This window comes from Zootoca vivipara, chromosome 6 (genome assembly GCF_963506605.1).
Source record: "Zootoca vivipara chromosome 6, rZooViv1.1, whole genome shotgun sequence".
NCBI classification, from domain to species: domain Eukaryota; kingdom Metazoa; phylum Chordata; class Lepidosauria; order Squamata; family Lacertidae; genus Zootoca; species Zootoca vivipara.
The window spans coordinates 56,669,734-56,685,295 of record NC_083281.1 but is presented as its reverse complement, the minus strand read 5'-3'; the positions used below and the strand labels follow the sequence as shown (position 1 = coordinate 56,685,295).

The 15,562-nt window shown below is 42.2% G+C and overlaps 1 protein-coding gene across 4 annotated transcripts; it reads right to left on the bottom strand.

The window, feature by feature from the left end:
* Positions 1 to 3,576: 3,576 nt before the first annotated feature.
* Positions 3,577 to 14,884, bottom strand: LOC118086002 (C-signal). 4 transcript variants are annotated; one of them, XM_035117203.2, is made up of 6 exons: positions 14,277 to 14,539; positions 12,525 to 12,576; positions 10,646 to 10,833; positions 10,098 to 10,256; positions 5,808 to 5,918; positions 3,577 to 4,099 (listed from the first exon to the last, which is right to left on the bottom strand). In XM_035117203.2, the coding sequence occupies exons 1-6, from the start codon at positions 14,388 to 14,390 to the stop codon at positions 3,989 to 3,991; spliced, it is 735 nt and encodes a 244-aa protein (XP_034973094.1). In that variant the 5' UTR covers positions 14,391 to 14,539; the 3' UTR covers positions 3,577 to 3,988. The 4 variants fall into 4 exon arrangements, with proteins under 4 accessions (XP_034973094.1, XP_060131986.1, XP_034973093.1 ...); XM_035117202.2 differs by having other exon boundaries at positions 3,588 to 4,099; positions 14,345 to 14,872; XM_060276003.1 differs by lacking the exon at positions 10,098 to 10,256 and having other exon boundaries at positions 3,583 to 4,099; positions 14,345 to 14,884.
* Between the last annotated feature and the right edge of the window lie 678 nt (positions 14,885 to 15,562).

Sequence of the window (15,562 nt, the reverse complement as noted above, 5' to 3'; positions counted from 1 at the left end):
CCCCCATCCATCTTCCCCCCATCTACCTATCTCCCCCTTTTCTTCCCAATGTCTCAACAAATGAAACTGATTTGTAAAAATGTTATGAGAGACATTGCACATATTTTTGTAAATCAATAAAATCTTTAATAATAATAATAATAAATACAAGGAAGCAGGATAACTGGGGGAGGGAAGTTGGCAGACTGAATTTAGAAGTTCTCATCTTCCTGTGTCTGACTAAGAAAGCTCGGTGGCACCCAAGGATGGATATTTTAAGCACTCAAGTCCTCCCACCAAAAGGTTACATAAAGTGCTTGGCCCCTGACTCCGCTCAGATCCTGTGTCTGACAAACTGGCAACAGACCAGATACAAAAAGACAAGAGTGTAGTCAGACAGGCACTCTGGACTTTAAGAAGGCTGATTTCAAAAAGCTTAAGTGAGATCCCATGGTCAGAAATACTCAGAGATGAGGGAGTCCCAGATGGATGGGTGAAGTATTGCAGACAATATCAATAAGAAAGAAAAGTAGGAGAAACCAGTGTGGCTGCACACAGAGCTTGCAGATGAGCTAAGATTTAAGAAGGGCATGTACAGTATAAGAAATGGAAGAAAGAGGAAATCATGAAGGAGGAGTATACACGAGTCGAGTAGCCAACAGTTGCAGGGTGAATGTCAGGCAGGCCAAAGCTCATAATGATCACAGGCTTGCAAGATAGGTTAAAATTAATTAATTTTTAAAAAGAGGTTTCTTCAGGTATGTTTGAAGCAAGAAGAAGAACAAGCAAGTAGTAGGTCCTCTGCATGGAGAAGATGGAGAAATGTTTTGGATGACAGAGAGAAGGCGGAACTGCTCAACACCTGCTTTGCCTCTGTCTTCACTCAAAAGGAAAGTGGTGCCTAACCTGCTGATAACTGAATAAACAATGCAAGGAAGGATCTGAAACCCAACAGATGAAAAGAGGTGGCTCCTCGTGTTGTGCCCAGCTAACCCTTTTAGAATAGGCAACTTGTCATAAAGCAGTTCCTGGAGTTCTCTTTAGCCATCACATCCAAGGTGCTTTAAAATGTACAGTATGAGACTGGATATTGAATAATATGGAAATGGGAGTGGAAATTGGCCAATATTTGCTTATTTGTCTCATGTCTGGAAAGGAAATCATTTCCGCAAATATGATCTGTATTCACTGTTGTTTTCACTCCACAAACAATACACAGTGGATGATACTTTTTCTCCATTTGCATTGTGTTTCCTTTGCATTGAAATAAATGGTAATGAGGACATACTTACCTAAAATTCCACCACAGCCAACTATGAAATGAATATTGTAGTTTTTGTCATTTTTTTCTTTGCTGAGAGAAGATTCCATCACTTGGCCAGATTTGAAGGAAAATCTACCCTTCTGTATGCAGGCCTTTTTGTATATAAACCTGTCTCTGACATGGGTCTCTAATGGCCCTGCTCAGATGAAGAATCATGCATTGCAAGAACCACGTGTGTCTGGAAACAGCTTGCTTGTAGAGTCTGTGATTCTGATTGTAAGTACAGTGGTACCTCGGTTTATGAACACAATTGGTTCCGGAAGTCTGTTCATAAACTGAAGCGTTCATAAACTGAAGCGAACTTTCCCATTGAAAGTAATGGAAAGTGGATTAATCCGTTCCAGACGGTCCGCGAAGTAAGCGTTCATAAACTGAAGCGAACTTTCCCATTGAAAGTAATGGAAAGTGGATTAATCCGTTCCAGACGGGTCCGCGGAGTACTTAAACTGAAGCGTTCATAAACTGAAACATGGGTGTAATTGGTTCCGGAAGTCTGTTCATAAACTGAAGCGTTCATAAACTGAAGCGAACTTTCCCATTAAAAGTAATGGAAAGAGAATTAATCCGTTCCAGATGGGTCCGCGGCGTTCATAAACTGAAAATTCATAAACCGAGGTGTTCATAAACCGAGGTTCCACTGTATTAGGATGAGGCAAGCTACCTTTCTTCTTTTGTTCTGTACTTGGCTTTCCAAATATATATTTATATTGAACATTCTTAACTGTATTTTATTGGTAAAGAGTTCTTACTACAAAGGTGGTGGCAGTACAGCTGGACAGGGTTGGTTTTCCCCAGTCTACTGCTCACACCTGCAGCTTGGGATAAGCAACAGAAATCATGTACAGTACATGCTGGCAGTGGTGAGAGGGAAGAGATAAATTCCATATTATTTACATTGTGAGCATGGAATAACACATTTTTCATGCTACTGATCTGAGATATAATGAACAACCTTTAAAAGACAGCCTTAAAATATGTATTGAATAAAGAAATAATCTGTTTAGGAATACATGCAGGGCTTGGACTTAACACTAGACACGGTGAGGCAGCCACTTAAAGTGACACATGCTGCGGGTGGATTGATAGCAGCAGTCTTTCTGCCATTCGCCCTGAGCCCACTAAACTACCGTACCTTGCCTACACCTGCTAAGCTAGTTGGTTGTCCTCAAGTGTGTTGCTGAGTAGGGATGGGGAATAAATCGTCTAATTTGCAGTTCTTGCTCATTTGCCCTTCTCCAAATTTTGTTGTGGATTATCCAACAAAATTGTTGTTGGCATCTTTTTGTCTTGAGAGACGATGGAGCGCACTTCTGGGGGGGAAGTCAGCAGCATCGAGGCCAGCAGTGGCATAGCAACCGCCACTAACACCTGGGACAGAGGTTTTTTTAGGGGACCAAAGCTCTTGAGCTTTTTTAAGGAGATCCATCAAAGTTGTTGAGGGACGGACCGTGCCAGCTCCCCTGCCACCCTACATACCCTGCATGACCCCCTGTGATCCCCCAACACTTGCTGCACCCTGCCTCTGTCTTCCTTTGCTACTGCCCAAGGGACCTCAGGGCGCAAACTTGCATGGAGGTCCTGAGCTGCCCAGATGACAATATCCCCTCTCAGCCTCACTGATGGTAGTCCAAAGGAAGTCAGAGCAATAGATTCAACACCAGCTTGGCTGCAGGACTTTCTGGAAAAAGGCATACAAGGTGCCATCCAAACACTTTAGGGACTCCCCACTGGATTTGTGTAGAATTTACTCTTATTACACCTAAACATTTGAAAAATCTCTCTGGGGGGAATGTAGACAACTGGTACAAAGTGTATGGGATATCATTCTATTGGAAAAACTATTGAATAAATTATTATTGTTAACAGATCAGAAACAAAAGGATAACTTCACAACAATTTGGCATGATGATGATAATAATTTTATTATTTATAGCCTGCCCATGAAAGCATTCCAGATAATAACCAATCCCCAAGAACAACTTGATATAACTACAAAAGGAAAAGATATTGGGCATCCAGGTCTCCTTTTCCCAGGTTCATTCCTATCACATTCAGAATCGTATTCATACTCTTTTTTTATTTTCACATTTATATAAATATAGCTAACTTTCATATACTAATACAGGAAGCATTTAATTTATTAATAATCATCCTTGATCTAGATTCATTGGAGTCTCTAAGTTTTAATTATGTTAATACTGTATATATGAAATGTATATATATATATATATATATATATATATATATATATATATATATGAAATGTTATACATTTTATTATGTTAACTAATATATATAAGAAATGTATGATTTTCAACTGACGGATCCTTTATCTTGCTCCCCTTTTCCGCCCTTTAGTTTTCTATTCTCTGTTATTAGATTGAGAATGTATTGGTGTCATGCATTGTTGAATGTTGCTATATTGTTACAAACCAAATAAAACATTATTTATAAAATAAAATAAAATCAATGGGGGTCTGTCACATGCAACAAAATGCATTGTCCCACCTCTGACTGTATCAAATTAGGTGTATTTCATAGTTCTGTAATTTATTACTGCTGGGGGAGACAGAGGGGAGCTTGTGTGTGTTTCTGCCTCTGGTGTCAAAATAATGTGACCCATTTTGGGACTGTGCACCCTGAGGCACTTTGCTACTCCACATCAGGTAGCTAAATAGCTTGGGTTCACCAAGGAAGTACATCCCCCTGCCAATTCACAAAAGTCCCAGTGTCTTTCTCCGAGAGATGGGAAAGGGTCTTCAGGATGCTTTGCACACTCTCATTCACTGTGAGTAACTGGAAAGAAAGAACAGGTTAAAGAGTGACACAGGGTCTTGTGAGTAAAAGAAAAGAAAAGAAAAGAAAAGAAAAGAAAAAAGAGAGACAAAAAACATAAGTAACATCAACTGAGAGTACACGGGACAGCATTCATGCACCGCCCATCAAACACAAACAGAGAAACATTCTGGACAGCTGCTCTCTATATCTGTGGATAAGGGTGATCCAATAAGACATGAATGACCCAGTGTGGTGCAATGGTGAGAGTATAAGGCTAGGACCTGGGAGATCACGGTTCAAATCCCCACTTGGCCATGAAGATCACTGAACCACTCATTTCATCTCAGCCTAACCTACATCACAGGGTTATTGTGGGGATTAAATGAGGAGAGGAAGAACCATATGTACCTCCTTGAGCTCCTTGGAGGAAAAGGTGGAAATAAAATGCAATACATAAACACATATGTACTTTCCACAAGCATTTCATAATGACACCAAAGGCTCCTAGAAATCAACTAGAAATTTTCTTTTCTCTCTCTCCCTTCCTTACTATTTTACTCAAAAGTCAGCTCCCACAATGTTCACTTGAGCATACTCCTAAGTAGATCTGCCATACCTTAACTTGTCTTCTTCCCCTCCTCTTAACACACTTCTAATATCCCCACTCCAGCTAATCAGGCTGCAATCACTAACCCCATTTACCTAGGAGTAAGCCCCACTGAACACAATAGGAACTAGTTCTGAGCAAGACAGGGTTAGAATTTCTTCTGTCAATAACTACCTTGAAAAACAAATGCTAAATCAAATTGTCTCTTGTACTTTCTGTACTTTGAAACCAAAGCCCAATCCTTCAGCTTGGTAATATTGTTCCTTTGCAGATGTCTTCCCAACAGTTATTCATTCATTCATTCATCACACACTTTTGAATACACCTCCCCATCACTTTCCAAACCACAAAAATTCAGGTTCTTTTTTTAAAAAAGTGATTATGTTTCACAAGGACAACAGAACCCTTTAATTCCCTTTAGTTAATCAGAACTAAGAGTTCTGGGATGTACTTGAATCCTTCCCACAAAGTGATGATAGTCAGGAAACACTGTATGTTTTTAACACTTGTCAGTAGCTATCAGCCACGATAGCCCTTGTCTAGACAATTACCAGTAGCTCTGGAAATAAATAGTAGGGAATTGGCACTACCTTCACAGGGTGGTGAATACAACACTGTAAATGAATCAGAAATTAGATTGTTTTTACCAAAAGAAAAAAATTCTAATGAGAGTTGAACAATTCTCGCTCTCTGGCACCATCTGAGGTTGCATGTTTAAAACACATTCAAATCGCATTATTGTGATGAATGTAGCTGAGTCCATAGACTGATGCTCGACTTATCAGAATCATCTTTCTGGTCAGTGTTGTCAATCCAGCCACAATTCAGCAGAGAGTTGAAATTTTAAATGGCTTAAGCATTCCTAATACTGCTGGATTGGAGTCCACCAGTGTGTGAGTGTGTGACTATTTTCTTGCTGGATTGGATCATCAGATCGATGGATTTTTTATTCTTAAAAAAATATTACTAGAGAATGTCTTTTAAAATTCTTTTGAAACACAAACAAGTTACTGTAATAAACTCATTCTCCATCCTGACCCTATTTCAATGTAGGCCAAACGAGTTAGATAATTGTAATGCTCTTTGTATGGTGATCTGATTCTGACACAAATAACTTACCCCTCCACCTGTCATGTCTGTCTGCACAAACCCAGGATGCAGTGCAATGCACAGGATTTTGTCATTGGCATATCCCAGGGACTGGCATCGCGTCAGCATATTCAGAGCAGCCTAGGATTGAGACATACCAGAAGCAGGTAGCTGAATGATACAACTAAGGATGGGGGATAATTTTTTTCCCTTTTGTATTTTAATTTGAACCAATCTTATTTCCATTTACCAAACCAATATTCAACTGAAATGCTGCATTCTTTTGAAGTCTGCACTTCTGTGAATTTCACAATGTAGTCCTTCATGAAAGACACAGGTGGTTTCTGTAGCTAGTTGTACCGCTTTCCATCTACAGCGGGTTTACCAGTTATGACCTTTCCTACATTAGGAAGCTTGTCCTCCCAGGCTTAGCTAGCTCACTCCTTGGGAGGAAGGGTTATCAAGCTCTTTCTTCTCCCACTTTCCCCCATTCTACCATGTGTACTCTACCGGTCAGGAGGTCTAAGCTGGATGCTCCAAGCTCAGACTGTGTGGCTGAAGCAAGCCACCTTTGTGTTTCTATACAAATAAGTTAGAAACTCTCACCACTTAGGAACCTAATTCTCACTTCCTGTGTGTTATTACTGCTGTATGAATCTGACAATCTGTGGCCTGGGACAATTGGGAAAGAAGGAGTTGGCAACAGCAACCAGAACAGAATCTTACTTTTGACAATATGTGCAGTGCACAACCTTGTTACTACCAACACACTCTTTCAACAGAAAAATAAATTTAAAACTTCATGGAGGCATCCTTGGTCAAACCACTGGCACCGACTTAGACTATGTTATTGTCCGTGCTAAAGATCACCATGATGTGCTCCTTACCAGAGCTATGACGAGTGCCGACAACTGCTGGACAGATCACCGACTAATACGCTCCTCAACGCAGGCTTCAAGGAAGTAAACCAAGGTGCAAAATGAACACTCAAGCCTTTCAAGATCCCATTAAGCGGGATTGCTTCCAAATGACTCTGAAGGACCATCTGCTTTCAGAATTCCCTGATAACATCGAGGGATACTGGACCAAGCTAAAAACATCCATTATTGAAGCCTGTGAACAAACTATTGGATACCAAACCAAGAAACACCAGGACTGGTTTTATGAGAATGACAGTGAGATTGAACACATGATTGACAAGAAGAGGAAGGCCTTTCAGATCTGGCAAAGAGATAGAAACTGTGCCACTAAGGAAAAAACCTATGCCAACGCTAAGGCTGAGGTTCAAAGAAGAACAAGAGAACTAAAAAACACCTGGTGGATTAAAAAAAAAAAACTCAAGAGATCCAGCACTTAGCCGACACTCATGATGCACAAAGTTTCTTTAAAGCCACAAAGAACATCTATGGGCCAATAAACCATGGTATATGCCCCCTATGTTCAGCAGATGGTACCACACTTCTAAAAGATAAAGAAGCTATTGCACTGCGCTGGAAAGAACATTACCAACATCTCCTTAACCGCAACTGCCCCGTAGCTGCTGAGGTCCTCTCACAAATTCCGCAAAAACATGTTAGAGATGAGCTTGCAGTATCTCCAAATCTGGGAGAGTTGTGTACAGCTATTAACCAAATGAAAAACAACAAAGCCAGTGGACCTGATGGGATACCTGCCGAAATCTTCAAAGTGGGCAGAATTGAACTTATACAACAACTTCACAAGCTCATCGAAAAAATCTGGGAAAGAGAAGAGATCCCAGCAGACTTTAGGGATGCCGAAATTATCAATCTCTTTTAAAAAGGTGACAGAACTTATTGTGGAAACTATTGATGCATCTTTCTATTAGCTGCGGCCGGCAAAATTCTTGCAAGGATTTTAGCAAACCGTCTCTCAACAATATCTGAGGTGATCCTTCCTGAATCCCAAAATGGATTTCGGCCTTCTAGGGGGACAGTGGAGATGATTTTCACTGCTCGACAGCTTCAAAAAAAGTGCAGAGAGCAAAACCAACCCCTGTATATGATGTTTATTGACCTGACTAAGGCTTTCGACACTGTCAATCATAATGCCCTGTGGACTGTCCTTCTGAAAATCGGCTGCCCAGATAAATTTGTAAACATCATTCGGCTCCTCCGTGATAATATGACAGCAACAATCGCAGATAACGATGGCTCTCAAAGAGAAACATTCACAGTGGGATCAGGTGTTAAACAGGGTTGTGTTATTGCCCCAACTATTCATTATTTTCATTGCCATGATTCTACACTTTGTCAAAGGGAAACTCCCCAACGGAGTAGAAATCATATATCAAACGGATGGAAAGCTCTTCAATCTGAGCAGGCTTAAAGCAAAGAGTAAGGTTACTGTAACCCCACGTCATAGAGCTTCAGTATGCTGATGACAACGTAGTGTGCGCACGCTCAGAGGATGACCTTCAAACCATCCTAAATATCTTTGCAGAAGCTTACGAAAAGCTTGGCCTATCACTCAACATTCAAAAAACCAAAGTGCTGCACCACCAAGTACAAAATAACCCCTCTGCAGCGCCACAAATCCAACACAATGGTGTAACATTGGAAAATGTTGATCACTTCTCCTACTTAGGCAGTTATCTTTCCACAAGGGGCAACATTGATGCCAAAATCCAGCATCACCTGAGCTCTGCAAGTGCAGCTTTCTCCCGATTAAAGTGCAGAGTGTTTGAGGACCAGGACACTCACAGGGAAACCAAAATGCTTGTTTACAAAGCTATTGTACTACCAACCTTGCTATATGCTTGTGAAACATGGACCACTTATAAACGCCATCTCCAGCTCCTCGAAAGATTCCATCAATGGTGTCTCCGAAAAATTTTACACATCACTTGGGAAGACAGGTGAACTAATATCAGTGTACTGGAAGAACCAAAGATCACCAGTGTTGAAACAATGATTCTTCACAATCAACTTTGTTGGACTGGTCATGTTGTTCGGATGCCTGATGACTGTCTCCCAAAGCAACTACTCTATTCCGAACTTAAAAATGAAAAGCGTAATGCTGGTCAACAAAAGAGGTTTAAAGACTGTCTCAAGGCAAATCTAAAATCTCAAGGCAAATCTCCAGTTGGAGAACAGCCTTTACCAAAGGTGTCATGGGCTTTGAAGACACTCGAACTCAGGACACAAGGGAGAAACGTGCTAAGAGGAAGGCGTGCTTGGAAAATCCACACCGTGATCAACTCCCGCCCGGAAACCAATGTCCCCACTGTGGAAGGATGTGTGAATCCAGAATTGGCCTCCACAGTCACCTATGGACTCATTGTTAAAACCGTGTATAGAACACAATCTTACTTGGCTATGAGCGGCAGAAGAAGAAGAAGAAGAAGAAGAAGAAGAAGAAGAAGAAGAAGAAGAAGAAGAAGAAGAAGAAGAAGAAGAAGACCACCTTTGAAGAGGTTATAAGTAAACCATTTTTAACTTACCAAATGTGTGGTCTTTTTCCATGCTAAAGGAAGTGGGGAACTTTGGAAGCAACTTAGATGGGGGTATTTTAAAGGTCTAGCAACCTATATTTCCCTGCTTTATGTTACTGCATATTTTGTTATTTTAAATCTGTGCTGGGGTTCTCTCACCAAAGAGTACTTACCCCAAACCTGGATCTAGCGATAGAGGGATTTCTCTTCTTATGATTATACCTTATCTTATTTTTCTTTTAAGCAAAATACAAAACAAAATACCAACAATATCATAAAAAGCACAGAAATATCCAGTAGCATCAACATAGTCACTCTGTCAGTCACCCAGCGAAGATAGCCAGGGAAGCCAAAGCAGTGTCCCAAAATGGGCCAGAAATGTTCATCCATGAGTCTTTGAAGTTGTCTAGCCTCTTGGTTCTTGAGAACCTCCCCCCCCCCAAAAGCCAACTGGAGACTGGCCCATAGTTACGAAGGTCAGGAGATATGTAAATACTTATATAATAATGTATAATTACCTGGTCAGCACCTTCAAGGCAAAAGAAACATGCCACTTGGATAACTGACCACTAAACCAGTGTTCTTTAAATTGGATAAACAGATTTTATTGGACCACAACTCCTATAATCCTCAGTTTACTTATTCAATCATCAGAGACAAAGATGGATCTAGGGGAGCATGACCAGTTCAGTTGCACCCGGTGCAGAACTTTAGGTGCCGCAACTATGACATCCAATGGAAGGCGAGAGGTGGGGGTGGGCTGCTGGATATTAGTGTTGCACAGGGCATTGTAAGCCCAACAGCACCTGAAGTCCCAAGGTTGAAGAACACTGCACTAAACTGACTACTTGTCTGTGATGTGTTGATACCTTGCTGCAGCGGTAATTGACAACATGTGCCTGCTCCCACAGGAAGGGATTTGTGATGGAGCCAGCTTCACTAGAGATGTTGACAATGGCAGCTTTGCTGCAGCTCATCCCATTCTGGGGGCTTTCCAGAGATGCTTTCCTCAGCAAGGGCAGGAATGCCTGGAGAAGAAGATAAAAGAATTGCACACAGCAGCACATGCTGTAGAGAAGACTGGCCATAGTGCCAGATTTAGGGTAGTGCAGGCAGTTCCCTCCGCACAGGGCACTGAGCCAAGGGGGCACATAACAGCTACAACTCCCACTTCAACAGGTTCAATCTTCCCCCATCACCTCCATTACCACGAAGGTTGCACTGTTAAATATTATTCTGTCATGCAGCTGTTACAAGTTTGGTTCCATATCCTTTCTCCATGAAAAAGGCACAGCTGCCTACGGTATCACCCCATCACCAGGAAGCAGTGACATCAGGCCACCAACTTCTCCAACATTAAGGGATCTGCAACACGACAAGAAATCTCTTTGAAGGAGGAACAACCAGGTAGCCTTACCTGGACCACCATCATGGGCCCAATCACATTGGTCTTATACACTTCAGACATGTCTTCCGGCGTCTCAGCTTCCATAGCTTTTACCCTTGCAATTCCAGCATTGTTTATCAGAAGCGTCAGCCCGACCCCTTTAAGCCGTTCAGTGACTCTGGTTGCAGCATCCTTGACACTAGAGGGCTCAGAAATGTCTTCAGGAGCAAAGAGAAGAATTTCATAAGTCCAACTTTTCTTCTCACTACAAACCAACACATTATAAGCCTTTTTCTTATGATAATATTTAGAAGGAATAATTGGAATTTGATATACATCAAATATTGTTCCATTTCCACCCCCTGATATTTTATTGCCAGAAACTGGAAGAAAATGGATACAGGTAACTCACATTTTATGCAGGGGTTACATTCCAGGGATGACATGTATATGCAAGGCAAGTCTGAGAGCTTACAGGCTCTTTCCATGCTGGGAAAACCCTGCACAAAAAGAGATTTTAAGCTCTCAGAAGTCAGAGAGCATTTAATTTGTGTGATTTCATTTAATTTGTGTGATTTCAACCAGCTGGCCTTCAATCACATAAAGTTGAAATCGCACATGTTAAGCACACATAAGTTGCAAGTTACCTGTCTTAAATATAAGAAGTCCATGTTGGAAAAGGTTTAAGAACTACATGCACTTTCAAAGATAATGAACATAATAAACCACAGCTGGGCAACCTTGACCTTTAGTGACAATAGAGAGCCTTGGATAGGCAAAGTCAGTCTGGAAGGTCCTTCATTGAGAAGGCTCCCAGTTGAGATTCAGTAATGGATGGAGAACAATAGCATAGCTGCCAAGTTTTCCCTTTTCTCGTGAGGAAGCCTATTCAGCATAATGGAATTTCCCTTAAAAAAATGGATAACTTGGCAGCTATGAACAATAGGCTAAGGGAAGCTCTTTGTGTGAGAGAGTTTTGGCTGATACTGGAAGCTGGAGACAGAGGCTTGCCTTGCTCTGCGCTGGACCCAAAGATGTGCCTTGACAATCTCCCTGGAAACTTAATGGGGAGGCCAGATCTGTGGAGTGTTAACACTGTGAGCCCATCCATCCTATGCTCAGGTTGTATATATGGGTAAATAAAACCATATATTCCAAAGGCACTGCAGTTTTAGTTGACCTTCATTCCAAGGAAAGCAAATCTCAGGAAAGCACTGGAACACCTGGAGTCTCTCACTGCTCAGAGACTGGGGTGCATGAAACAATACATTTATTCACATTTTTTTTTCTTCAGTAGCTGTAGCTGCCTAAGTGCAATGCACAGCTACCCAATAGCAACAATCCCACAAAGGATTAAGGTGTAGTTTTCTGGCAGAGGCCCAGAACTCTTTGAACTAGTATAAAAACATATTTTGTCAATATTGCAACACCTACAAATTACTCATAATATCAGAGGTGGGGTCCTCACTACTGGTAGGAGTACAAAGGTGCCTAGATATGGAATGCTGTAGTGTGTCATATAATGGAAAATTATAATGCAAATAGAAAGGTTCAATGATATTGAGTTTTGCTTTCTATTTAGCGCTGAACTGGATTGTGCTCGGACTGTTTGGGGGTTCTGCCTATAGTCCGTGAGGAGACTGGCCCTTTCTCACATCATGCAGTTCATCATTTGATGTGGCAGAAAGGAAAGGAAAGAGTTAAAGAGAAAAGAGATGAATCCTAAGTGTGAGGGTGCCTCTCAGCAACTGTTGACAATGGATTTGACTTTTATATATTTAAGTTGTTTTTTAGAACATATCCTGCAGGAAAGTAGTCTTGCGAAATAACTTTGAATCTCACCTCTTGTCTCTGACAATGTAGGAGGAGGGGGCAAAGGCAATTTGGTGGGGGGCAGGCAAACACATACCCAGTGGGATGATCTCCACTCCCTGGTGCTTGGCAGCCAAATCCTTCAAGACCTGGAAGATGCACAGACCATAGATTTAGGATGCAACATCAAGCCCTGGAGGTGGGATTATTTAAAATTGGAGAGAAGAAAGTAGAAGATTGGGGCTGTGTATACACTAACTCATTCGTAACACAAAAATGTAGTTTTTCCTCAGTCTGGAATAATTTATTCTCATCCTTAACAGTTTTCAGTCTAGATTGATTCTAGATCCTGCTGTCCACAAGGGTGGAGGTGGTTACAAGATATGCTTTTGAAATACCTCCCCTTGATTAGGTAATCATGAAGGAAGTGGTGAACACTCTACACCCTAGAAAGGCATTTGAAACACCAAACAAAGAATTCTGGTTGGAGTTGTTTACCCTTCACAGAGCCACAGTTCTCAGCTCCTTTACAAAATTTAGTGCCAATAATTCCTTGGGGAGGGGAGTGCTTCAAGGTGCTTTAAAGGTACAGTGTATACGCAGGCTTAGGCTGCAAACACACATTTTATTAAAGAATCAAGGGAAACTGAGTATTTGTTTTTTCTATGTTTTCCACAAACAATCAAGATCTATTGAATATTTTTTGTCTTGGTTTTGATTTTGATTGCATAAGTGTTCCTTGCCTCTCCCCACCCAATTAACTGGAACTTGTGATTTTAGCTTTTATTTTCAGATTAGTCACAGGTTGCAAGGTTCAGTGGGTTACATAAGAGATTAAAGACTTGGCTAAACACAAGCTATGAACCAACAAGGGACATGCCTTGTGTACCTTCCTTTTGAAGGACATGATGGGCCAGCACTGGTGTCTCTGTCCTAGACAATGGAAGCAGGGTGGGTGCCGGCTCACTAGCAGATTTACTCCCACCAGCCTCGCCTGAAGGGGGAGGCTTTTACGTAATAGGGGAAGGTGACAGATGTAGAGAAGCAACGGGGGGGGGGATATCTGGAAGGGAGGTAAAGGGAGGCATTTCTGAGAGCTTGCCTGAGTCTCCTTCAGAGGTTGGATCTCCACCCCCTAACCCCAAGGGACTTCCTTGGGATCAGACACCTCTTGGGGCTTGGAATCCGCTACCCACACCCCCACTATAAGAAGACAGTCCCTATCATACCTGCAGGCTAAATGATTACATTACCACTTTGACAAGTTGTAAGGCTCTTTTTCCACACTCTTCCAATCCAATTGCATATGAACAAACATTGCAATTGTAAGCACATTGACACAGACAAAATCCTCACTGAAGCGACTATTTAGTAATGTTTACCTCATGTTATTTATTTCATAATCTGAGCTGTTCTTGTAATGCTGTGTTTCTCCAAAAATAAGACACCGTCTTATATTTATTTTTTCTAAAAAAAAAAACACTATGGCTTATTTCAGGGAATGTCTTTTTTTAAAAATATGGTACAGTTTAACCTACAAGGTTAAACTGCCTATCAGTATGGCTTATTTTCAGGGTATGGCTTATATTCCTTGAATGCTTAAAAATCCTGCTACGGCTTATTTTATGGCTACGTCTTATTTTCAGAGAAACAGGGTAGCCAACCCCCAATAGCATAATCACTTCTCCCTTTAAATGTTCTTCAGATCAATGGGTGAGAGATACCAAATCTCTTTCCTACTCATTCTTCCCTAATTCTGTAAAAGAAAGGATTGTCAAAGCAAACAAGGGGGCCACTAAATTGTGTTTAAGCAGTCAGACCCTGGGAATGGGAAGTGCAACAAACTTGCCTGGGGCACTTGTGTCTCAGCATCACCTTCATTTCCGTACTCATCCCAACGTACATCCCATGGCTCACCTGGGCACGTGGTCCCTCTGGTTCCCGGCAGGTGGCAAAGATCCATTCTGGCCGGTTGCTTTTCCCAACCAGCTGCCTCACCAGCTCAAAGCCAATACCCCGATTGGACCCAGTCACCAGGACACTGCGTGCATTCAGCCCAGCCATCTCTCTTCCCAGCCTGCGCTTGATTGAAAATGCCCTTTGTCTGCTCAGCTCCAGTGCTAACTCCCGCCCTCAGTTTCTCCAGCAATGCTACTATCAGAGTGTGCTCTGCATTTGGCAAAAATCCAGTGTCGGGCAAGTGACTTCATGCAGAGGAGAAAGGAAGAGAAGCTGGGGTTTTTACTAGCAGGCAGGAGCAGATTAACAAGTCTTGTTGCCTGTTGGGGAAGGGAGGCTGGCAGGGCAGAGACAGCAGTCATTTATTGGTCCATGCCTAAGAAAACACAGTGGCACCCAAGGATAGCTAATTCTGACACCCAGTTCCATACCCTCCAACTGCCCTGATTTTGCCAGGATCACCACAGAAACACTGTAGCCATCACGACTCCATGACTTTGTCCTGAAAGTCCCAGATCCCAGAGCGGATCATGCCACACACCAAGAGACTCCGCCTTTCCCTCAACCTGTTCTCATTCATCATTTGGCTTTCCCTGATCGCCACTGCAAGAAGCCCTCCTCCACATCCTTTGCTGCTTATTGCACTCCCATCCACCCACCTCGCCCAGTGATCCTGGAGTGTGCACTTGTGTTTTGCTGCCTGCATGTTCCCCACGCTTCCACCTCCTGGGCCTTGTCAGTATTTTGCATGGGTGCAGGCATTGCCATGGATACCAGGGGTGTTGGTGGGGGTGGGCAAAGTGGGCTGGGAGTGGGTGCACAAGTCCTTGGTCCTTTCAAGTGGGAAGTGCCAGAGTCTCATCCGTAGAAGTGTTTCCAACCTTCTTCATCCCAGGTGTACAGAGACATCATCATCCTAAGCTCAGCACCCTGTGCGGTTGAACTACCTGCACCATCCTAAATCTGGTGCTGGAGTGAAGGGGGCGGGCGGAACGAAGTATTATTGATGTAGACTAGAATGTCCCTATTTTCATCTGAGGAATGTTGGGTGGTGTGCAATTCTTTCCTGAAGTGTTTTGCTGCTAAGTCCACTTAGCAGGACTGGCCCAAGACATTTTGGCACCTGAGGTGAATGACAAAATGGCACTCCCCTCCCTGTCAGGGAAGGAGGATTGA